This window comes from Crocuta crocuta, unplaced genomic scaffold (assembly GCF_008692635.1).
Source record: "Crocuta crocuta isolate KB4526 unplaced genomic scaffold, BGI_CrCroc_1.0 scaffold120, whole genome shotgun sequence".
NCBI classification, from domain to species: domain Eukaryota; kingdom Metazoa; phylum Chordata; class Mammalia; order Carnivora; family Hyaenidae; genus Crocuta; species Crocuta crocuta.
In genome coordinates, this window is record NW_027527375.1 from 1,115,526 (window position 1) to 1,142,324 (window position 26,799).

The 26,799-nt window shown below is 34.8% G+C and overlaps 1 protein-coding gene across 1 annotated transcript in view; it reads right to left on the reverse strand.

Annotated features, from left to right (window-relative positions):
• SCLT1 (sodium channel and clathrin linker 1) overlaps positions 1 to 26,799 on the reverse strand; it is a 194,818-nt gene that overhangs the window by 150,188 nt on the left and 17,831 nt on the right. The window contains exons 4-6 of the mRNA XM_077767069.1: positions 25,885 to 25,974; positions 22,641 to 22,696; positions 8,074 to 8,209 (exon numbers count right to left, since the gene is read on the reverse strand). Of these exons, the coding sequence (XP_077623195.1) occupies positions 8,074 to 8,209; positions 22,641 to 22,696; positions 25,885 to 25,974 (282 nt within the window). The remainder of the gene's footprint in view (positions 1 to 8,073; positions 8,210 to 22,640; positions 22,697 to 25,884; positions 25,975 to 26,799) is intronic.

Here is a 26,799-nt window from a genome sequence, read left to right on the forward strand (position 1 = left end):
ATTTAACACTGGAAATTATGTCAACAAAAGTATTGCAGATAAATGCGTTTTAAAGAGATTGGATTATAGTTGTTATTTTTAAAACTACAAATCTAACAAAGTTGTTACTCCACTTTATTTTATTCTTTTTGATATGTATATTCTTTTCTTTATACAAATTAGTAAACATATACTACAGTCTTGGCTTTTAGGAGTAGAATCCAGTGATTCATCACTTATATATGATACCCAGTGGCGATCCTGTAAAGTACCCTCCTTAATGCCCATCACTGATTTTTCCCACCCCCCACTTCATCAACCCTCAGTTTGTTGTCTGTTATTTAACAGTCTCTTCTCATTTGCCTCCCCTCTGTTTTTATCTTATTTTTCCTTCTCTTCTCCTACGTTCATCCTGGGATTTCTAAAATTTCACATATGAGTGAAATCATATATCTGCCCTTCTCTGAATAACCTACTTCACTTAGCCTAATACCCTCCAGTTCCATCCATGTTGCTACAAATGGCAAGATTTCTTTCTCTTTCATTGCCAAGAAGTATTCCCTGTATACTCAAACCATCTTGTCATTATCTATTCATTAGTTGATGAACATTTGGGCTCTTTCCATAATTTGGCTATTGTTGGGAAGGCATGTGTCCCTTTGAATCAGCATTTTTGTGTCTTTTTATTGAATTCCTAGCAGTGCAAATGCTGGGTCATGGGGTATTTCTATTTTGAATTTTTTAAGGAACCTGTATACTGTTTTCCAGAGTGGCTGCACCAGTATGCATTCCTCCCAACAGTGCAAGAGGGTTCCCATTTTTCTACATCCTTGCCAATATCTGTTGTTTCTGGAGTTAATGTTAGACATTATGACTGGTGGGAGGTGGTATCTTATTGTGGTTTTGATTTGTATTTCCTTGAGGATGAATGATGTTGAGCATCTTTTCTTTGTTTTTTTTTTTTTTTATTTTTTAATGTTCATTATTTTTGAGACATACAGAGCATGAGTGGTGTAGGTGCAGAGACAGAGACACAGAATCCAAAGCAGGTTCCAGGCTCTGAACTGTCAGCATAGAGCCAGAGGTGGGGCTTGTCCTCATGAACTGTGAGATCATGACTGAGCCGAAGTCGGATGCTTAATCAAGTGAACCACACAGGTACCCCTTGAGCATATCTTCATGTGTCTGCCATCTGGATGCCTTCTTTGGAGAAGTGTCTATTCATGTCCTCTGCCGATTTCTTCACTGAATTATTTGTTTTATTCGGTGCTGAGTTTGAGAATTTCTATAAAGATTTTGAATACTAACTTTTTATACAATTATGTCATTTACAAATATATTTTCCCACTCTGTTGGTTGTGTTTTAGTTTTATTGAGTGTTCCCTTTGCTATGCAGATGTTTTTTGCCTTACTGAGGTCCAAATAGTTCATTTTTGCTTTTATTTCCCTGCCTCTGAAGACATGTTAAGAAGTTGCAGTGACCTAGATAAAAGGGGTTGCTGCCTAGGAAATTGATGGATTCCTGTCTCACATTTAGGTCTTTCTTCCATTTTGACTTTATCTTCATGTATGGGGTAAGAAAGTATTCCAGTTTCATTCTTCTGCATGTTGCTGTCCAGTTTTCACAGCCCATTTGCTAAAGAGACATTTTTCCATTGGATACTCTTTCCTGCTTTGTTGAAGACTGGTTGGCCATATATTTTTCGGTCCATTTCTGGGTGCTCTACTCTGTTCCGCTGACCTGTGGGTCTGTTTTTATGCCAATACCATACTGATTTAATGATTACAGCATTGTAATACAAGTTAAAGTCCGGATTGTGATGCATTCAATTGGTTTTCTTTTTCAATATTACTCTGCCTATTTGTAGTTCCATACAAATTTTAGGACTATTTGTTCTAACTCTGTGAAGAATGCTGGTGTTTATCTTGATAGAGATTGCGTTGAATGTGTCGATTGCTTTGGGTAGTATCGACATTTCAACAATATTTATTCTTCTGATCCATGAGCATGGAATGTTTTTCCATTTGTGTCTTTTTCAATTTCTTTCATACAACTTCTGTAGTTTTCAGGGTCCAGATCTTTTATCTCTTTGGTTAGGTTTATTCCTAAATATTTACGGTTTTTGGTGCAGTTGTAAATGGGATCGATTCTATGATTTCTCCTTCTGTTGCTTCATTATTGATGTATAGAAATGCAACCGATTTCTGTACATTGATTTTATATCCTGCAACTTTGCTGAGTTCATGTATCAGCTCTAGCAGTTTTTTGGTGGAGGCTGTTAGGTTTTCCATGGAGAGGATCATGTCTTCTGTGAAGAGCAGAAGTTTGGCTTCTTCTCTGCCAACCTGGATGCCTTTATTTGGTTTTGTTGTCTGATTGCTGAGGCTAGGACTTCCAACACTATGTTGAACAACAGTGGTGAGAGCGGACATCCCTGTCGTGTTCCTGATCTCAGGGGGAAAGAGCTCAGTTTTTCTCCATTGAGCATGAGATTAGCTGTGGGCTTTCATATATGGGTCTTATGAGGTTAAGATATGATCCTTCTATCGTGAGTTTCATGAGGGTTTTTATCAAGAAAGGATGCTATATTTTGTCAAATGCCTTCTCTCCATCTATAGACAGATTCATATGGTTCTTATACTTTTTTCTGTTAACGTGGTGTATCATGTTGATTGATTTGCAAATATCGAACCAGCCCTGCAGCCCATGAGTGAATCCCACTTGTTCATGGTGAATAATTCTTTTAATGTACTGTTGAATTCGATTTACTGGTATCTTGTTGAGAACTTCTGCATCCAGGTTCATCAGGGATATTGGCCCGTCAATCTCCTTTTTAGTGGGAATTTTTGTTTTGGAATCAAGGTAATACAATAATGCTGGCTTCCCAGAATGATTCTGGGAGATTTCCTTCCATTTCTGTTTTTTGGTACAGCTTGAAAAGAATAGGTATTAAGTCTCTTTTAAATGTCTGGTAGAATTCCCCTGGGAAGACATCTGGCTCAGGACTCTTGTTTGTCGGGAGATTTTTGATAAACGATTCACTTGTTCGCTGGTTATGGGTCTGTTCAAGTTTTCTGTTTCTTCCCGTTTGAGTTTTGGTAGTGTATGAGTGTCTAGGAATATGTCCACTTCTTCCAGATCATCCAGTTTGTTGGCATATTAGATTTTCATAGTATTATCTTACAATTGTTTGTATTTCTGTGGTGTTGGCTGTGCCCTCTCTTTCATTTGTGATCTTATCTATTTGGATACTCTCTCTTTTCTTTTTGAGAAGTCTGGCTAGGGGTTTATCCATTTTGTTTGTTCTTTTAAAAAAACAGCTCTTTGTTTCATTGATCAGTCGTACTGTTTTCTCTTGGATTCTATACCGCTTACTTCTGCTCTGATGTTTATTATTGCCCTCCTTTTGCTGGCTTTGGGCTTTATTTGCTGTAGCTTTCCTAGCTCCTTTAGGTGTAAAGTTAGGTTATGTGTTTGGGACCTTTCTTGCTTCTTGAGACAGGCCTGAATTGCATTTCCTCTTGGGTCTGCCTTTGCTTCATCCCAAAGGGTTTGGAGTCTTGTGGTTTTCTTTTCATTTGCTTCAATGTATTTTTACATTTCTTCTTTAATTCCCCGTTTAGCCCATTCAGTCTTAAGTAGGATGTTCTTTAACCTCCATGTATTTGGGGCTTTCCAAATTTTTTCTTTTGGCTGAATTCAAGTTTCATAGTGCTGTGATCTGAAAATATGCATGGTATGATCTCAATCTCAACCTGTTTCTACCTGTTGAGGGCTGTGTGGTGACCCAGTATGTGACCTATTTTGGAGAATGTTCCACATACACTCGAGAAGAATGTGTATTCTGCTGCTGTACAATGAAAAATTCTGAATATATCTGTTAAGTCCATCTGGGCCAGTGTGTCATTCTGAGCCGCTGTTCCCTTATTGAATTTCTGCCTAGATGATCTGTCCATTGCTGTAAGTGGCGTATAAAAATCTCTTACAATTATGGTGTTTATCAGTAAATTTGCTTCTGTTTGTGATAACTGCTTTATATGTGGGTGCTCTCATGTTGGGGGCATAAATATTTATGATTGTTAGGTCTTCTTGCTGGACAGACCCCTTAATTATGATGCAATGCCCTTTCTGATTTCTTATAACAGTCTTTCTTTTAAAATCTAGTTTGTCTGATATAAGTCTGGCTACTCTGGCTTCCTTTCAGCATCCATTAGCATGACAGATGGTTCTCCATCCCCTCACTTTCAAGGAGTCTCTTGTAGGCAGCAAATCAATGGATCTTGTTATTTATCCGTTCTGATACTGTATGTCTTTTGACTGGGACATTTAGTCCATTTACATTCAGAGTGATTACTGAGAGAGAGGGATTTAGTGCCATTGTGTTAGCTGTTGATTTCAGGTTTGTGGTGCTATCTCTGGTCCTTTTGTAGTCTTTGCTGCTTTCTACTCCCAGAGTTCCCCTTAGGATCTCTTGCAGGCCTGGTCTAGTGATCACAAACTCCTTTAGTTTTTGTCTGTGTAGAAAACTCTTTTTTTTCTCCCCTTCTATTCTGAATGACAGCCTTGCTGGGTAAAGAAGTCTTGGCTGCATAATTTTCCTATTCAGCACATTGAGTACTTCCTGCCAATCCCTTCTGGCCTGCCAAGTGTCAGTGGACAGGTCTCTGCTACTACCCTTGTAGGTTAAGGACCATTTGTCCCTAGCTGTTTTCAGTATTCTCTCTTTGTCTTTGTATGTTGCCAGTTTCACTAGGATGTGTCATGGTGTTGCCCTGTTTTTGTTGATTCTGAAGGGAGTTCTCTGTGCCTACTGGACTTGGATCCCTGTTTCTTTCCCCAGATTAGGGAAGTTCTCAGCTATAATCTGTTCAGATAAACCCTCTGCCACTTTCTCTCACTCTCCTTCTTCTAGAACTCTTATGTTGTGGATATTGTTTCATTTCATGGAATCACTTGGGTCTCCAATTCTCCCTTTGTGTCTAGTAATTTCCTTGCCCTCTTATTTTTTCAGCTTCTTTATTTTCCAAAATTTTATCTTCTATTTCACCTGTTCTCTCCTCTGCTTCTTCCATCCTCGCTGTCACTGTATCTAGTTTATTCTGCATCTCAGTAATAGAATTTTTTTAATTCATCGTGATGAGTTCTTAGGTCTTTGATCTCTGCAGCAAGAGTTTCTCTGTTGTCCTCTATGCTTTTTTTCAATCCCAGTTTTTAGTCTTCTGTTATTTCTAAATTCTTATTCAGATATATTATTTATATTTGTTTTGAGCAATTCTCTAGTCTTTAATTTTTCTTGCTCTTTCTTTTGAGGAGAATTCATCCCTTTTAGCATTTTGACTGTTTTGGTCTTTTGTGTGTTTTAAAAGCTTGTTTTATGTTCTGTACCTGTGAGTACTACTCTATTAAAAGGCGTCATACCCTATCCAGGGCCTGGTACCTTCAGTAAGTGGTTTTGGTGTATGTTGTGTGCACTATGCTGTACTTTTTGGCTGCTCATACCACTCATCAGTCCTGTTCAGAGTTCCTCCTTGCTTGAAGTGTTGGAGTGGTTTGGCCTTCAACCAGATGTGCTTTATTGTTTTTGATGAAGTAACCCACCTACTGTCTCCCTCAAAAGAAAAGGGGGGTGGAAGTCTGATCCCATAAAAAAAGAAAAGTAAAAGGGGAGTAAAGGACCCCAAATATATGATGAAAAACTTTAAATTTAGGGAGAGAGAGAAAAATAAAGAAGAAACAGACAAGGTGTAAAAAGAACAAAATAAAAATGTCTGATTAAAAAAATACATATAAATAATATATTCTTCATATACATATATGTATACACCCACACACACATTCTATATATAAGAATTAACCAAAATCAAATCAGAAACTATGATCCTGTTTCCAAAAGAAAAATAGAAAAGGGAAGAAAAAGAAAAGAATAAAGGAAAACAAACAAATAAACAAAAAGAAACGGTTATCTACCAGTGTCTGGGACCAGTGGCTGTGTTAATCTGGAGGAGTTGCCAGCTCGTTTGTATCAGTCAGTCTTGTTCCATTAAGTAAGTAGTTGCCATGCATGGATGGGCAGAGTTTGTTGCAAGCTGTTCCTGCTTCCACTGGGTTCCACTGTGGGTTCTTGAAGTCCACCGTGTTTGGTGTTGGGGAGAAAAATGGCAATCCCCCAATCTCTTCTTCCTGGACAGCATATCTCAACACATGCTGTTCAGATAGCCCTCATAGAATAGTGAGGGCAGTCAGCTTGCCCTGGTCCATAGTTCCTGCACTTCTGTGTGCTCAGATGGGATTCAAAACCCTAAGTCTCAAAGGACCCAGTTTGGTGGGGCTCCTTTCCCCTGTTCTGGAGGAGAGCCACCCACCCTGCTGATGAAAGGCCTTTGGCCAGCACCTGCAGGGTCTCTTTTCCTTGGGGAGGCATTACAAAGTAATGCCCTCTTTACAAAGTACTGCAAGAAGGGACTGTACTCCCTTGAGATTCTACACCACGCTATGTGCTTCCAGGCTGGCTCCCTCCTCCCCAGGAATGAGAGCCCAGGCTTCTGGATCCATTCCACAGAAAGTAGTGCACTTTTGAAACCTCCTTGTTTCAGCTCCTAAGGCTGTTTACAAAATAGAAATTGGCACTCTCCATATTTGTTGTTCTCCAGTCCGCGGTCCAGAGAGGTTTTCCGTTTTTGCTAATTCGACATCAGAATTTCACAGCTCCTTTCTCTCTTTCTCTCCTTTTTTTCTCTCCATGAAGGAGGAGTTCCTTTCCCCTTCATGCCTATGCCATTTTATCCCCCTGAATTCACATACATGCACTTCGATCCTGCCACAGTGTCTCCCTCTGACTATGGAGATCCTTCTGCCACTCTCCAGATTGATTTCCTGGGTGTTCAAAGTGATCTGACCTCAATACAGCTGTGTTTGAGGGACAAGAAAATTCCCAGTCCCCCTATTTTTCTTAACTTTTCCCCCTCTTTCTATTTTTAATTGTTTTTCATTTTTATTGAGGTATAATTGACAAATAATAATTGTATATACTTAAGGTATTTTAACAGAGGGTTCATTTACATGTGGTCTACCACAATCTATTTATGGACTACTGACAAATGTATATTTCGCATCAGCTTTTGCAACCTGGTTAGAAAGCATTCATAAGCTTACATTAATTTTCATTTATTTCTATATAAACATTTAGAAATCCTATCTGGTAATATTGGTTTGAACAGAGTAAAGAGAATGCTTTCCTCCTTATTTTGTTCTTCTACTACTTTTTCAAGTTCCTTCCCTTTATATATTAAAACAATAAAATCAGAGTTAAATACATGCTCCTTTATTAAGGTAAATATAGCCTGTCAGATTAAATTATCAATTTCATAAGTATAAGAATTCTAAAACCAAATATCTAAGATATAAAAAAGTGATATTTCATAGATAACTATAAAATCAAAATCACAATAAAGAATTTGTGATCTCCATTTACAAGCATGAAGAAATTGAGGCATATTAAGTAGAAAGCAGAAGAAAGAGATTCAAATCCATTAAAGTTATGAGATGCCTAGGATAGTAAATTGTAAATGAAAATTAAATTCCTCTACGTATAATCACAAAAAAATTTCAGTGTAGAAAACAAGATATATATATATATAACAGAGCTTCTCAAATATATCAATTACTATGAGGAAGAACAAAAGGAGAGAAAGTAATTTGGAGAAGTATAATTTCGGAAAAATATAATTCTATAATCTTAGGAAATTGAAGAAAACACAGTACCAAAAGAGAACACAGAAAAATGAAAAACGTAAATTTAAGTGAGTGAATAACTGATTATCTTTTTTCTAAAAATTTTCTTTGGCATTAAGATATTTTTATAAGGCATAAAAATCATGTCAAAAGCTTTATGATTCAATTAAAAAAATATTTGGTTAACTATAACAACAGGGACGGTATATATCACAAGTTTTGTTAACTGTTAACTGTACCTTGTAGAAAATCAGTAAGTATTAGTTTTGCTACTGCACTATTATCATTCATAAATAATGATTAATAGAGATTTAAAAAATTCTGTTAATTCAGAATATAATTTAAAAATATGTGTCACTCACTTGATTGGCTAATTGTAATTGTTCTTGAAGATTCCTGACTGTTTCATCATCTGTATATATATTGTTTTCCATGTCTGTGCCAAAGGGAAGGGTCTCCAGTTGCTTTTCAACAGCATCTTTTAGTTCACTGTGCAACCTTCAGAAAAAAGTTAACACGGTAATAATATAAATTCATTTTACTAACAGTAATCAGTGCTTCAAGATCAACTAAATAAACACTTGGGTCAAAATCATTCTTTAAAAAAAAAGTTCTTCAAATAAAAATAATTTTTAAGTAGCCCTCAAAAATTACAAGTTTTAATTACCATTAAATACTGCACTACAAGAGTAAAAATATAGTAATTTCAAATGCATTAAATTTGTCATAATTCAAGCATAATTCAGTTTGTCTTAGGGAGATTTCAATTTTTCAAAAACATAAAATTCAAATGTTAAACCCTATTAATCAATGAGAAAGCCATTCAGAAAAGAAATGTAAATACACAGTGGTTTCATCTAGTCAATTAAAAGGAAATTTGATATAAAATCTTGTAGAATTATTTATTTTCTTCAGTGTGTTTCATAAAACTGAGCTGACTTCTTACTAGATCCAGTTAATAAACAGTAGAATAAAATTGTTGCTGGTTATGAAGTCAAGACTATTAGCAGAGGCACAGTTTTCAGCTTGACCATATATCTGAAACCCTTAAATTCAAATTTAATGTTAACAGTAAATTACAGATAATTTACGCTTTTAAACAGCTACCAAAAAAAAAAAAGGTTATAGAAAAGTACATCTAAAGAGACTGATTGTTTTATTTTAAAACCTAAGAGGAAAATAATTTTGGTAATATCAGAAAAACTTGATTCATACACTTATAAGCAGAAATGTTATTTATAATAAATATATCTCAAGGCAAAATTCACAAAGAAACTGCATTCACCTATTTAAAATAAAGAGAATTATCTCCTGATATTAAAAAATGTCCTTTGAAACTAGAATACTTCAATTTTTAGAATATATTTCTTTAAAACAAAGTTCATCAAACTCAATAAAAGTCACAGGATAATTAATTTCAGGAAAACAAAAAATTACTCCCTAAGGAAAGTACACAGCTTGCTGTATTTAGCAAAATTTTAAAAGTACTTAGAATGATCAATTACACAAAGGTTCATATTTTAAAATATTTCTAGTACTTTTATGTTTTTCAGTTTTATTCCATTTTTAGTTTCAGGTATACAATATAGTGATTTAACAACTGCATACATCAGTCAGTTCTCATCACAAGTGCAGTCCTTAATCCCCATCCTCTATTTCACCTATCCCTCCACCCATCTCCCCTCTGGTAACCATCAGTTTGTTCTCTATAGTTCTATAGTTAAGTGTCTGTTTCTTGATTTATCTTCCTGCACCACCCCCCCCAATGGTTCATTTGTTTTGTTTCTTAAATTCCACATGAGTGAAATCATATGGTATTTGTCTTCTCTGACTTACTTCACTTAGCGTTAATACCTAGCTCCATCCATGTCATTGCAAATGGAACAATTTCATTTTTTTTATGGCTCGATAATATTCCATTGTTTTTATTTATGACATTTTTTTAATCCATTCATCTATGAATGGACACAGGCTGCTTCCATAATGTGGCTACTGTAAAAAATGCTGCCATAAAAATAAGGGTGCATATTATCTTTCTGAATTAGTGTTTTTGTATATTATGGGTGAATACCCAGTGGTATAATTACTGGATCATAGAGTAGTTCTATTTTTACTTTTTTGAGAAATTCCATACGGTTTTCCAGTTACCACACCAGTTTGCATTCCCACCAACAGTGCACAAGGGTTCCTTTTTCGCCACATCATTGCCTACCCTTGTTTCTTGTATTTTTGATTTTAGCCATTCTGATGGGTATAAGGTGATATCTCATTGTGGTTTTGATTTGTAGTTCCCTGATGATGGATGATATTGAACCTCTTCAGATGTTGAGCATCTGTACGTCTTTTTTGATGAAATATCTGTTCGTATCTTCTGCCCGTTTTTTGTTTTTTTTTTTGGCTTTTAAGTTTATTTATTTATTTATTTTGAGAGAGAAAGAGAGAGTGAGTGTGAGCAGGGGAGGGGCAGAGGGAAAGAAGGAGTGAGAAAATCCCAAGCAGGCTCCACACTTAGCAGAGGTCGATATTGGGCTCAATCTTGCAAACCCCAAGATTACGAACTAAGCCCAAAACAAGAGTCAGATGCTTAACAGACTGAGTAACCCAGGTACCCCAATACATTGAAATTTAATATAATTACTAGTATATTTGGGTTTATATCTACTATTTTAGTATTTGCTTCCAATATGCCCTGCATGTTATTATTTTCTTTAATGCTTATTTTTTAAAATGTGTTTATTTTAGGTGGCTCTATTTAAAAAATGGACTTAATTTTTGAGAAGTTTTAGGTTCATGGAAAAATTGAGCAGAAAGTATAGAGATTCCCTAATATACCCCTTCATCCCCTTGGCATGACCTCCCCCACTATCAACATCCCCCACCAGAGTGGTACATTTTGTTGCAACTGGTAAACCTATACTGACACAATTACCCAAAGTCTATAGTTTACATTACGGTTCACTCTTAGTGTATACATTCTACAATGACATGTATCCATCACTATAGCATCTTACAGAACAGTTTCACTGCCCTAAAAATCCTATGTGCTCTGCCTTTTCATCCCTCTCTTCCCTCACTCCCTCCCCACAGCCCCTGGCAACCAGTGATCATTTTATCACCTCCATAATTTTGTCTTTTCCATAATGTCACATAGTTGAAATCATACAATATGTAGCCTTTTCAGATTGGCTGCTTTCACTTAGTAATATGCATTTTAGGTTCCTCCATATCCTCTCATAGCTTGATAGCTTATGTCTTATTATAGCTGTAAAATATTCCATAGGATGGATGTACCACAGTTTATTTATCCATTCACCTACTGAAGGACATCTTGGTTGTTTCCAAGTTTTGGCAATTGTTGATAGAGCTGCTATAAACATTCATGTACAAGTTTTTGTATAGACCTAAGTTTCCAATTCCCTTAGGTAACTACCAAGGAGTATGACTGCTGAATTGTTACAGTAAGATTGTTTCATATTTTAAGAAACTACCAAATAGTCTTCCCAGGCGACTGTACATTTTGCTTTCCCACTACCAATGACTAAGAGTTCCTGTTGTTTTATATGAGTTACTTTTTATTATTCTGTTTTTCTACTCTATTAGCTTGGCAGTTATATGATCCTTTACTTTGAGAGGCTACCCTAGAGATTCAAACACACACACAGAATGAACAAAACTCTAAAGTAAATTAGTATTCTATATCTTTTGGGCAATGCTGGAACCAGAGAATACTTTAACTCTATCCTTTTCCCAAATTTATGGTATTGCTGCCTTGTATTTTATTTCCCTACAAATATTTTAGAGACATTATTGTTCCAGAATAACTGATGTGATGATGCTCATTAAACTTTCTCCCGTAGTTACCTTTTCCCCTCTTTTTGTAGAATATCCTTTTAGCATTTAATTTACTTACTGGTAATTTTCTCAATTTCTTTTCATCTGAAAATGTACTAATCTGACTTCTAGAAAAACATTTCACTAGATACATGATTCTAAGTTAATAGTTTTTCTTTCAGCACTTTGAAGATGTTCCTTTGTCTCTTAATTTCCATGATTTCTGTTCAGTAGTCAGTTTATGCCTTACTACTATTTCTTTGAAAATAATTTCTCTGCTTTCAACATTTTTAAAAATGGTCTTTGATTTTGTATTTGATTTTATTGTAATGTATCTACAGGTTTTTGTTTTTTGTATCAATCAGCTTATGATACATGGTGTTTCCTAATCTGCAGATTGAGGTCTCTCTGTTCTCTCTTTCTGGGGCTTACGTTATAGTTCTCTTCACTATTTCCCTATGTCTCTTACATTATTTCCTGTATTTTTCTATCCCCTCATCTCTTTGATATTCATTCTGAATATTTCCTGCCAGACTTGGACTTCATTCCATTAATTCTCTCTTCAGTCATGTCTTACTTCATTACTTTTTTTTTTTTTTCAGTTCCAGAATTTGTTTGGTTCGTTTTTTAGAGTTCCCTGTTTTCTTATCAACATTCTCAAAACTGTCTTTTTTCACTGAACATATTAAGCATACTTATTTTAAAGACCACCCTGTGGATTTCTATTGCCTATCATTTCTTACCATTTTTTAAAACTATGTTGTCTTTAAGATATGAGCCAGATATTACATGGGGAGATATTTTGAGGCCTAAAATGGTCTTTTCTTTTTTTCCCTCCACGTGGCTAGGAGCATTATCAATCTCTGATCAGATATTCAGGTAATTCCAAACTGTGTTACAGATGTTTTTAGGACTACTATATTTTTGGGATCACTCTTACTCCTAGGGTATCCCAACCCAAAGTCTGAAAGCTACTGAGCCACTCACTCTCTAATCTGATGGGCTGTGACTTTCAATTTTAATCTCTCTACCCCTGTGAATTTGTTTCAAGCTCAGTTTTTCAACTTGTCTTTACCTACTCCAGGATAATGAGATATACTAACAAAGGCAGCTCCAAATGCAGCCTTGTATCCCTGGATGTCATTATTTTCCTGGTCTTTCCCTAGAATTCTCCAATGAGTTCAATTCATTTAAATAGATCTGATTGTTGTCAAATATTTGTCCCAATTTTCTAGTTTTTGTCTAGAATTTCTAGTTTTTGTCAGGAGTCTAATTACCTAGTCGGCCATCATCGTAAACAAAAATCTCTAGTTCACTTATTTTCAATCTTACTTTTCAAATAATTATAAATGTTCTGAGCACTAGTTTGGCTGCATCTCACTAGCTTGATATGTTGTTCATTTTAAGAAGTTTTTACATACTGGTTCACAAAACAACCCTCAATAAATATAAGAGAGTTGAGATCATACCATGCATACTTTCAGATCACAATGCTATGAAACTTGAAATCAACCACAGGAAAAAGTCTGGAAAACCTCCAAAAACATGGAGGTTAAAGAACACCCTACTAAGGAACGAATGGGTCAACCAGGCAATTAGAGAAGAAATTTTTAAAAATATGGAAACAAATGAAAATGAAAACACAACAATCCAAACCCTTTGAGACAAAGCAAGGGCAGTCCTAAGAGGACAACACACTGCAATCCAGGCAATCTCAAGAAACAAGAAAAATCCCACATACAAAATCTAACAGCATACCTAAAGGAACTAGAAACTGAACAGCAAAGACCCAACCCAGCAGAAGAAGAGAAATAACAAAGATCAGAGCAGAAATTAACAATATAAAATCCAAAAAAAAAAGAAAAAGAAAAAAACCCAGTAAAACAGATCAATGAAACTAAGAGTTGGATTTCTAAAAAAAATAAAATAGATAAACCTCTAGCCAGGTTTCTCAAAAAGAAAAGAGAGAGGACTCAAATAGATAAAATTACAAATGAAAATGGATCTATTACAACCAATCCCTCAGAAATACAAGCAATGCTCAGGGAATACTATGAAAAATTATATGCCAACAAACTGGACAACCTAGAAGAAATGGACAAATTTCTGAACACCCACACACTACCAAAACTCAAACTGGAAGAAATAGAAAATTTGAACAGACCCATAACTAGTGAAGAAATTGAATAAGTTATCAAAACTCTCCCAACAAATAAGAGCCCTGGGCCAGATGGCTTCCCTGGGGAATTCTACCAGACATTTAAAGCACTGTTCATACCCATTCTTCTCAAGCTATTCCAAAAATAGAAATAGAAGGAAAACTTCTGGACTCATTCTATGAGGCCAGCATTACTTTGATTCCCAAACCAGACAGAGACCCAACAAAAAAGGAGAACTACAGGACAATATCCCCGATGAATACGGATGCAAAAATTCTCAACAAGATACTAGCTAATCGAATTCAATAGCACATAAAAAAAATTACTCATCATGATCAAGTGGGATTCATTCCTGGGATGCAGGGCTAGTTAAATATTCACAAATCAATGTGATACATCACATTCATAAAAGAAAGGATAAGAACCATATGATTCTGCCAACAGATGCAGAAAAAAACATGTGACAAAATACAGCATCCTTTCTTAATAAAAACCCTCAAGAAAGTCAGGATAGAAAGAATATAATTAAACATCATAAAAGACGTTTATGAAAAGCCCACAACTAATATCATCCTCAACAGGAATAACTGAGAGCTTTTCCCCTGAGATCAGGAACATGACAGGAATGTCCAATTCTCACCACTGTTGTTTAACATAGCATTAGAAATCCTAGCATCAGCAATCAGAGAACAAAATGAAATAAAAGGAATCAAAAATGCCAAAGAAGTCAAATTTTCACTTTTCACAGATGACATGATACTCTACATGGAAGACCCAACAGACTCCACCAAAAGTCTGCTAGAACTGATCCATGAATTCAGCAAAGTTGCAGAGTACAAAATCAACATACAGAAATCGGTTGCATTTTTATACACCAATAATAAAACAAAAGAAAGAGAAATAAAGAAATCAATCCCATTCACAATTGCAGCAAGAACCATAATAAAATACTTAGGAATAAACTTAACCAAAGATATAAAAGGTCTGTATACTGAAAACTATAGAAAGCTTATGAAGGAAATTGAAGAAGATACAAAGAAATGCAAAAACATTCCATGCTCCTGGATTGGAAGAATAAACACTGTTAAAATGCCAATACTACCCAAAGCAATCTACACATTCAATGTAATCCCAATCAAAATTGCACCAGCCTTCTTCTCAAAGCTAGAACAAAGAATCCCAAAATTTATATGGAACCACAAAAGACCCCGAATAGCCAAAGTAATATTGAAGTAGAAAACCAAAATGGGAGGCATCACCATCCCAGACTTTAGCCTCTACTACAAAGCTGTCATCAAGACAGTATGGCATTGGCACAAAACAGACACTCAGACCAATGGAATAGAGAACCCAGAATTGGACCCACAAATGTATGGCCAATTAATCTTTGACAAAGCAGGAAAAAAGCATCCAATGGAAAAAAGACAGCCTCTTTAACAAATGATGCTGGGAAAACAAAACAGCAACATGCAGAAGAATGAAACTAGATCAACCTTCTTATACCATACACAAAAATAAACTCAAAATGGATGAAAGACCTGAATATGAAACAGGAAACCATCAAAACCCTAGAGGAGAAAGCAGGAAACAATCTCCTTGACCTCAGCCGCAGCAATTTCTTNTTGGTGGGAATGCAAACTGGTGCAGCTGCTCTGGAAAACAGTGTGGAGGTTTCTCAAAAAGTTAAAAATAGAACTACTCTGTGACCCAGAAATAGCACTGCTAGGAAGTTACCCAAGTGATACAAGAGTGCTGATACATAGAAGCACATGTTCCCCAATGTTTATAGCAGCACTTTCAACAACAGCCAAATTATGGAAAGAGCCTAAATGCCCATCATCTGATATATATGTAAGAAAGAAAATGTGGTTTATATATAAAATATATATATATATTCCATTTTATATAATGGAATACTACTTGACAATGAGAAAATGAAATCTCGCCATTTGCAGCAATGTGGATTGAACTGGAGGGTATTAAGCTAAGTGAAATAGTCAGAGAAAGACATATACCATCTGTTTTCACTAATATGTGGATCTTGAGAAACTTGGCGGAAGACCTGGAAGGAGGGGAAGGGGAAAAAATGGTTACAGAGAGGGAGGGAGGCAAACTATAAGAGACTGTTAAATACAGAGAACTGAGGGTTGATGGCGGGTGTGGGAGAGGGTTAAGTAGGTGACGGGCACTGAGGAGGGCACTTGCTGGGATGAGCACTGGGTGTTGTATGGAAGCTGATTTGACAATAAATGACATTAAAAAAATAATTAAGTTCTTAATTTTAGTTTTCAATTCTTTTCATCTCAGGAGTTTGATTAAAATGTGGTTAAAATTATTTGTGCCTGTTTTTTGTTATTTCCAACTTTACTGTAGGTGTTATTTATGACTTTTTAAATTTAAACAATTTTTAAACAATGTTTTCCTTATTATTTATAACTAGTAGCATTCACTTTTTATGCTGTCACCACTGATTAGCTGATCTCTACTCTACTGAAATTTCTAGAAAAAGCCACTCTTACAGGTTTAGCGAGCTGTGAAACTGATTTGCTGAGGGAACAGATAAATATGCTAGTTAGGAAGCTGGACAATCAAGAAGTAACTATATCTACTGCCGGTTCCAAGATCACCCCTTCTTAGAGGAGCTCCTGGGATTAGGATTACTGCCATAATAGAACAACCTGCAGAACACCATGCCTTAGCTTCAACAGAAGCAGCTGCCCAGAATTATTAACTCTAGAGCTACTCTACACTTGTTAGGTTCTCAACCACAAAAACAGACCCTCAGATACTGCTTTTCTTACTACTTATTTCCTAATTTAGGTCTCTCACAAGTATTTATTGGTAACAGAACCTAATTCATATCCTGAACTAGGTTTCAGTTTTCCAGCCTCTTGCAGTTCAGAAAGACATATATATATATATATANGAGCCTGATGTGGGGCTCAAACCCACGAACTGTGAGATCATGACCTGAGCTGAAGTTGGACCTCAACCGACTGAGCCACCCAGGCGCCCCACAGGAAGACCTACGTAAAAGAGGTTGGAATAGCCAAACTATATCATAGCTGCATTACTTATTATGATTTCACAATTTAATTAAATATGACTCAAAGTGATAAAATTAAAGTATTTTAATTTTATGAAACCTGAACTGAAAATGAAAGGCTCAATGAAGAGGAGTCATTAAATAACTGCTATTGAAAGGGTAAGTAATTACAAAAACTCAGGAAAATAATAAAATCACAGAAGATCAAAAGATCAAAAGGATCTCTAAGGTTTTACCCTTCAAAGAAACTGGAACTGGGAATTATAAAGAATACATTTTATGATTTATGCATAAAAGATGATAAAGCACTATTCAACAGTGCAATGTATACAGTAGTAAGAAGAACACAAGGGCCTTGCTGTTGTGAAGAATACATTTTAGTAGATTAAGACAAAAAATAAGGAAGCAAATAAGTAATTTCAAGTAGCAATGTATGCCATAAATAAAATAAAATTATATTAGAGAAAAAAGAAAAGGGAAGAGTGTAGAAACAGATAGATAATGTGGCCAGGGAATGTTTTCCTGATAAAAGATCTAAACAAAGGGAAGGAGACAGTCCCATACAGATCTGGAGAAGAGCATTCTAGGCAGAAGAAACAGGTAAGGTGTTCTGGCAGAAACTGGTCTGCCAGGTTTCAGAAAGCTAAGTAAGAAGGCTGGTGTGACTAGAGATTAGTAATCAAAGGGAACTGTGGTTAGAGTGTATGCACATACAACTAAATATACAAAAACAACTCAGTTATAAACACAGACATAGAAAAAACAGAGACACAGGTGACTTTACATGAGATTCAAAACTGAAATTGAAAACTCTTAGGAGTTTTGCAAACCTTTGGGGAGGGTCTTCCTTACTGCGCCTCAAGTAGCACCAGAGTACCGGTGCTTACCATGTAATCCCAGAGAGTTCTCTCTTTCAAAAAGAGGTCAAATATGTTCATCTTCTGCTATTAGAAAAATGAACCAAGTTTGGGGGTTGAGAATACCATTTTTTGGAAATTAGTAAAAAATAATGGCTTTATTATTGCTTTTATAAACATATACAAATTTCTGAAATTTCAAATAAACATTTAACATGTGTTCATAGGATCCTGTCAACATTCATGAATGAGATTAGGGAAGCTGAAATCAAATTTAAAATCATACCTCTCATGTATTATTATTAGTCAAATTATGAGAATAGATGAAAATAAGTATAAAAAACAATTCCATTTTATAATGCTACTGAAATCTTCTACATCATAGACTGATAATTATAATCTTAAAAACAGAAATCAATCAGAAAATAAAAACAGTAAAATAAATAATATGCTCAATACCATTAGCTTTAATTTATTAAATAACTTTATATTCCTTCCTGTTAAAGTTTTGAGTTCTAAAGCTACATTTATACCTACAAAATCCCACAAAGACCATTTATCAAAAAAGATTGTTGCATTAAAGACCAGATAACACAAAGATTTTGCAGTGGAAGATCACAACATGTACCAAAGGATAGTCAAACTTTTCTGTAAAGGGTCAGATAGTAAATGTTCTAGGCTCTGAGCGCCATTGACTGTTTCAACAATTCAACTGCAACAGCACAGAGCAAAAGTCACCACAGACACAATGAATGAGTGTGGCTGTGAGCCAATAAGCTTTTATTTACAAATAGAGATAGCAAGCCAAATTTGGTCCACAGGCTGATACAGTTTGTGAATCCCTCACAAATGCAATTAAGTCTCTATATCAGTTAGTATATTTTGGCTACAAGTAACAACATGCATAACAAAAAATAAGGATTGTCATTTTTGTCTGTTTTAACACTGAAGTATTCACTTGATTAGTGCCTGGTACTTACTAAGCACTCAATAAAATTTGTGAATGAATGAATGGGAATGTTTTATTTCCTTATCTAATATTAAATTGGAAGGGTAAGTGGTTCCATATTTCTTTTAGCAATTCAATAATATAAGGACCAAAGGTTTTCTCATCTTTCCCTTCTTCCAATCTTCATGTCTACCCCCATGATTACAAAAACGGCTATACCAGCTTCACATATCACTTTCAAAAATAACAAGCAACAGGAAGGAGGTAAAGCTTTCTTCTTGCCTGCTTCTTTTTATCAGGGAGAAAATTCTTTCCCAGAAGCTCTACAACAGACTCCCTTATACTCCGCTGGTTAAAAGTAGGGTCACATATTCCTAGACCAATCCCTGGCAAAAAGAAAAATCAAACTGGTTTAAATAAAAGACATATCACTTAAAATTTTGGAAGCAGTTCATCTTATCTGAGCACGATGATAGTGGAAGAAAATCAGAGTTAAATGAATGAAAGAAGAAAAATGGCTCTAATGGAGGCAAGAAATGAGTCTTTCATACCCTGAATAATAAAGTAACAAATAATAAAAATTAGCATTTAGTGTCAAAGTGCTGTACATATATCTCTACATTTAATTATCTTGCCCAATTTCCTTCCTCTGTTTTGAGGAGAGAAGATGGGATTAGAGAAAAAAAGAGGACAAAACCAACAACACTGTATTCTCAACACGAACTAAATTTCAAGGAATAGACTTAAAAAATGAGAGGGAGGAAGAGAAAATATTTTTTCACCTCTTCCTTAGCCTGATTTAAAATGACTTCATTATTTCCTATTTGTAGTCAATTCCCAGATAACATACATCCACATAAAAATGTAAATATTAAAATGTTCCAAAAACTCAGTAACATAAAATTGCATACTATTATACAATCCATGTCACTGTTAGCTTCCATTATTCAGAACCGACCATGTATACGTACTTAAATATTTTTCTTAAAAGTGATAAACTTTTTTTTAAGTTTTTAAATGTTTATTTATTTTTGAGAGAGAGAGAGAGAGAGAGAGAGAGAGAGAGAGCGGGTAAGGGGCAGAGAGAGAGGGAGATACAGAATCTGAAACAGGCTCCAGGCTCTGAGCTGCCAGCACAGAGCCTGACGTGGGGGCTCGAATTCACGAACCGTGAGACTGTGACCTGAGCTGAAGTCAGACACCCAACCAACTGAGCCACCCAGGTGCCCCAGTGATATACTCTTTTCAGTTTGCAGCCCTTAACTGCAGTACATAATTAAAAGTAGGATGTTGCCCTAAAAACATAAGTAGAAATCAGTTTAAATCTTGACAACATTTTCAAGTTACTAAAAGTGCCTTTTTAATAAGCTCAGAATCCATTTTTCCCACTTTCCTATTGTACTAGGAATAAATACATTCATAAGACACAACCACATTACTGTTAAATAGGTAAAGGCAGATTTTTAAAAGACTGGCTTAGAAAGACCTGGACATGAAAGGAAGTTAAATATGTTGAGTCAAATATAGGAAACAAAAGGATTATCTCAAGCATTTAATATACCTTTTCTATCCCAAAATACATTAAAATACAAGATTAATCTACATACATCAGTGATTCAAAAATGTTAGCAATGAGGAACAGCATTGGTTATTTAATAATTTTTTTGAGAAAGAATAGTAAACCATAAAAAATTAAAGTCAGAAAAACATTTCTAGGGGAAAAACACAAATGAGAAAAACTGAAAACCCAATTTAAAAAGTTATACTTTAGCAAACATATGATGCTTTCAGAAATTAGAGAGGAGAAATAGTGAAAATGTGTTTTTTAAAATGGAAGGGAAAAGATGACAAAATAGTCATAAGACAAACGAATTCCATGGGAATTCTAGTTTATTCTTGAGAGCAACATGTTTTACACTAAAATAAATAAAAGGAAAGTAGTATATAACGTACCAAAATGCAAAACAAAAGAATGTTAACTTTAAAAAAGCCCATGCTTCAAATGAATTTGGAACTAAAAGAATTTCATTTATTTACTTTTTGGTCTAGATATGCAGGCAGCAACAAAATATCTATCAGATTTCAGCCTAACTGCATGATCTTTAAAAGTTAAAGTTACTGGGGCACCTGGGTGGGTCTATTGGTTAAGTGTCTGACTTCAGCTCAGGTCATCTCACAGTGTGTGAGTTCAAGCCCCATGTCAGGCTCTGTGGTGACAGCTCAGAGCCTGGAGCCTGCTTTGGATTCTGTGTCTCTGCCTCTCTCTCTTCCCCTCCCCTGCTCATGCTCTGTCTCTCTCTTTCTCAAAAATAAGTAAACAATTTTTTAAAAAGTTGAAGTTAAGAAACTTAGGACAGAATAAAACTTAAACATTTTTAGCCAAAAATACAAGGTCTTTATGATCATAGACTGAGAGAAGATTTGTTAGAGACACAAAGAAAAACCATATGAAGAAAGATGAATAGACTCAACTACCTTAAAATTAAAAACAAAACAGAAAATTCTGTCCATCAAACATATCAGAACCTGGGAATAGATCTATGAAAACACCTATTGTCTACCATGTTATATGGTACTGCAGCAACATTATTCATTCCCTTTCCTTCCCATATATAGCCTTTATCATGGAGGCCTAAAGTCCAAAACTACATTTCTCAGAGGTCCTTGTAGCTGGAGCTATGGGTGGGATTAAAGTATCACCAGTGAGAAACACTTTAGGGGGATATGGAAGACACAAGTGAGCTGAGAACATTTTTCTGTTGGTAAGACAGATAGCAACCAAAACTGGATAGACATGATGGTCTCTTATAGTCAATTCCCTGTGCCTCACTTTCCAATGTCAAGTCTCCCGTTTTATGGAAATGATGCTGTAGGAGTCGCAACAGAAATGGCAGCAGCACCAAAAATTCCTGACTTCAGGATCACAGCCCCTAAGTTACAATCCTAAAACTAGTGATCTTGAAGTACTTAAACTTAAGTAAGTGATTGAATCCCTTCCTGTCTGAAACTTCTACAGTGGTTATGGTTTACAGTATTGTTATTACATTGACACAGATTGGCATACCAACAAATATTCAGAATACAGATTATATAAAGTGCTTTGACAATTTAATAAGGAAAAGATAAACAGAAAATGTAAAAAAGAAATGAACAAGCATTTCATGAGAAAAGACTACATGGGTAAATAAACATATGCAAAGTAGTTAACCATATTGATATTCAGGGAAATGTTAAATTATAACCACAATGAAAAACAACCTAAGACTCAAAATTACAAAAATTAAGAAACCTAGTAAGATTAAGTGCTAATAAAAAGATATAGATCAATAAGAACTCCTAAATATCACAGGTGGGAATGTAAATTGGCATAACCACTTTGGAAATTGAGTTGGCATATACCATAAAACTGAATATTCACATAATCTATGACCCAGCAATTTTGTCTCTTGAAACTCTTGTACTTGATTGTGCGTGATACTGAGTAGGAAAAAAAAAGTCCCAGAAGACTAAATGATACAATTTTAATATAGCTTAAAAAAAACACACAACTAAATAATATATTGTTAGGGATACAGACACCTACAACAAAATTTAAAAACCAAGGTAATTAATTATAAACACAAAATCCAACAAAGTGTTAATTTCTGGCAAAGGGAAGGAGAGGAATGGGATAGAGAAGGAAAACATAGATAGATGTACCAGTATTGGTAACCTTTTTAGCTCTTAACTGGATGGTGGATTGAAGGTTTTTATCAGTATGTTTCATAACATACATGATTATTATAAACTGTACTGTTAATGATTGCTAATATGTATAAAATATTTATTACATACTCTATTTTCCCTTATAGTCAGTCTCATGAAATAGGTTATTATCTCCAATTTATAGATGAGAAAACTAAAGGACAAAAAGGTTAAGTAACTGTCCAAAGTCACATAGCTAGTTAAGTAATGGACCTGGGAGTCAAACAGGAAATCAGGGTCCAGGGTCTGCACTCATAACCAGTATACTATATGAATAAAATATAAAATAACAAAATAAACATTACCTAGGATAACAATAAAAGAATCAAGTTAATTCATCTACCTTTCATTTTCCTTGATGACAGTTTGAAGTTGTAATTTCATCTCACCCATCTGTTTCTGAAAGATTAAAATATGGTCATAGCAAAACATTTTGCAGACAGTCCTCTATTGTCTATTCATATGCAAGCAGTCAGACTGTATAACACAAGTATGCTGGTAAGAAACAATGATTCTTTACCTCTAATAACCACTAGTAAATATGGATATTTTAATGACACATGGAACATAATAAAACATTCATTTTGAAATAAATATAAAAATTTATGACAGAAATATTTATAACTGCAACCCTATGGTTTATACATGTTCACAGAAACACAGATGAAAGATATTCCTCAGTATGTCACTATAACAGATGCCAGATGATCCCCATACCCTGAATATAGTTTAATTCACTTTAAATAAAGCCCATAGCAAAGCTTATATTTGAAAAAGTATAACGTTAACAGTGAAAAAGAAAATAGAGATTTTTTTAGCAATAATTCACTTAGTCTCTTATTCATCACTTTTATTAATTGTCTAAACTCTCCACACAATACAAAGTTGCTATGGTAAACTCGTATGGTCACTAACATATACTTTAATGGGAAAAATGGTAAAAAAAAATCACTAAAATACAAGAATAAAATATTGTAAACAGAGGGAGATTGGCATGATTAATTCTCTTTGAGGAGATAAAGGGATTGTAAAATTTTAACAGGAAGGAAAGGCATTACAAAGCAAAGAGGCAAAAAAAACTAGATAACACAGGAACAGTACTTGGCTCTCAGTGAGAGTAAATGGGCAAGAGTAGAGTAGGAAGGAGGCCATGTAAAATCACACTTAAAACAAACTGCAATCAACTCATGATATGTCCACTCATCTTGATTGGGTATCCTAGGCTCAAGGAGAGGACCCAAACCTGGAGTGAACCTGGCAAGGGAAGGCTGGAACAGGCAATGCTCTAAGCCTTTTTGTCTCCCTCTCAACCAAAGAAGCTCAAGGCAGCTTGGTGTAGGAAATCAGTAACAGCCAATTCTAAATATAATTCTGGCTTTGGGAAAGGTGAACCTTTCCAGGTCTCTGCTGTGAATGAATCACAATTAAACAAAAATGAATGAATTCACTACCAGATGACTGAGAACTGACCATACATTGAGCAATATGCAATGAAAGAAAACTAGAAAGGCTGGCAGTAGGTCTTGAATGCCATGCTAATAGATTTGGATTTTATTTAGCAATTATTTTGATTTTGTCATTTTTAACAAAAAGTGATCTTGTACAATCTTGCAAGATCTTTAAACATTGCAAAAATGTTGGTTTATCTTAAAAAAATATTACTCAAATTATCCAATTAGAATATGTATGCAATAGCTAAGGTTAAAGGTAAATCGTTATGATCACTCTAAACATTCTTTGCTATATTTTAAAATAATAGTTGGAAGGAAACAAAATCTCACAGCAGCAGCAAATTTTCCCTTAATTACATTCTTGAAAGAAAAATTTTCATATAGAGAATTATAGTGATAACTTTTCTTGCTTATAAGAATAAACTGTTTTTAGTGGGTCAATAAACCCTAAGAAATAGTTCTAATGAGTAATATCTATATGAACAACTGTTTTTAGAAGTAGCTGCTAGTATCTTTTCTCCCTAAAAGTATCAACTACTCTTGTTATAGACCTTTGTTTGGGCTCTCTGCTACAGTTTCCTCTCTCTTGTAATTAATTTTATAATCATCCTTAGACTGAGAATGCTAATTTTAAATTAAAATTTAAAACTTAAATTCAAGATAACTAGCTATCCCATTTTATAACAATCAAACCAAAACCAACCAACCACATAACATATCATTAGGGCAATTCTGTGAGTGAATTCAGTAGAAACTCTAAATTCACTAAAAATAAAAGCAAAATGCCATTTGTGCTGAAGAGAGCTTTCTGATACTCTTTGTTAATTAGAAAGATTAAAAGACATTACTATGGTTGGTTCAAATTTAAATAAACACAGGCTCAAAAAAAAAAGGACATAGTAAAGACTAGGAAAACATCTATTTAACATATGATAAAACAGGAACTGCAATTTAGAGAAATGCTTGTTTGTTAAATTTGGGTCTACAGGATCACTTTGTAAGTTTATATATTAGAGGATTAATCTTGATGAAAGTATAAATAATTTCAAATGCAATGGAAAACCCAAATTTATTTTTAAAGGATATAAACATAAGAATAAACACATGTATTCTTTCAGTAAAAATAGAATTACCCTACAACACAGCAATTGCACTACTAGGAATTTATCCAAAGGAGAAAGGAGTGCTGATTTGAAGGGGCACATGCACCTCAATGTTTATAGCAGTGCTGTCAACAATAGCCAAATTATAGAACTAGCCCAGATGTCTATGAACTGATGAATAGAGTAAGAAAGCAATTTGGGGGACAGTTTAAAAGTAAGGTTACATTTATTTTACATTGTAGAAACACTGCATTGAATTAGCCAGTAAATCACACTCCCATGGCTTCACAGAAGGAAGAAGTTAACATGTCACCACTTTCTATAGAAAAGCTCAAAAACCATGATTTACCATATACCCTAATGTAACTGCCTACTAATATTTCAGCCATCTGTAGCATTGTCAAACATGAAAAGTAAAATGTGGTTTTTATGTATATATAATGAAAGACTACTTAGCAAGGAAAAAGAATGAAATCTTCACATTTGCAACAATGTGGATAGAAGTGGAGGGTATTATTTTAAGTGGAATAAGTCAGAGAAGACAGATATATGATTTCACCCACATGTAGAATCTGAGAAACTTAACAGATGAAGAAAGAGAAAGGGAAGGAAAATAAGATTAAAACAGAGAGGAGGGAGGCAAACCACAGACAACTTTTAAATCAGTGACAAACTGAGGGCTGATAGGGAGTGGATAGGTGCATAGAGGTGGGTTAAATGGGTGATGGGCATTAAGGAGGGCAGTTTTCAGGATGAGCACTGGGTACCCTATGTAAAAGGTGAATCACTGGGTTCTACTCCTGAAGCCAAGACTACACTGTATGTTAACTAACTTCAGAACAAGGTAAATTAATCAAAAAAGAAACTGAAGATAAATCTTTAAATATACACACACACCCTGTTATTGAGAGCCAAGAACTTTTTAGTTATAGCTAAATATGTTACTCCTCATCAATGTTTTTGAAGAGTATTTTACTTTTTTCTTTTTTATAATAAGATATTATAAAAAAACTTGAAATCTATGAATTCATACCTGGTAATAATCCAGCTGCCCATTTAGTTCTTCCAGATGCTTATCATACTCAATAATTAGAGGAGCTAAAAAACTAAAGAAAAAAATACATAATTTCAAAAATCTCATATTCTGTTTAATCTACTTTAATATGTAACATGTGAATTAAAGAAAACATCAACATTTTATGTTAAATGTATCCATAAAAATCAGTATTTTGCCTTTTTGTGTTCTCACTCTTAGCTCAATATTTCAGATACTGTCAAATAATCTGGGAAGGGGAAGTAATGAAGAAGGTCAAGACAACTGCCAGTTGACCCTTGAGCTGAACCTGGGCAATTGGAGGCCTCTCCCCCACCTTCCCTTGTCCTTGGAATGTGTACTTTCCTTGTCTTCTTCACACCCAGAAGCAGCTCCAAGGATACAGCCTTAAGATAGTAATGTGATGCTGAGGGTGTCTGTACTGGGATGTAAGTGAACCCAGTTAAGGCCTCTTGTATATGTGACTGAACCCAGTTAAAGCTTCTACACAAACTTTTAAGATTATGGCAGTCAGGTGAGGAAATTTAGTTGTCATGCCGTGTCCCAAGACAAGATAACTCATAAATAAGTTCTATTGCTTCATAAATTTACCACCTACCAATCTGGGGTGGTCTGCCTCTTCCCTCAGTCTGTCCTTGCCCTCCACATATGGGGGTCAGTTTCAGATTACACCTATATTACACCTGGAAGCTCTGGAGGACATTGCAAATTAGGAGGAAGATAAAATCACCCCAGTTGAAAACTACTCTTATAGATTATAATGTTGGCTTTTTCCCCCTTGTATATTCAATGACAGATCATTTAAATTTAATTATAGCAGACCAAGAAATAAACAATACCAATATTAAAGGATTTATTTTAATAATAAATATATTTAAGAAAATAATACTTTTC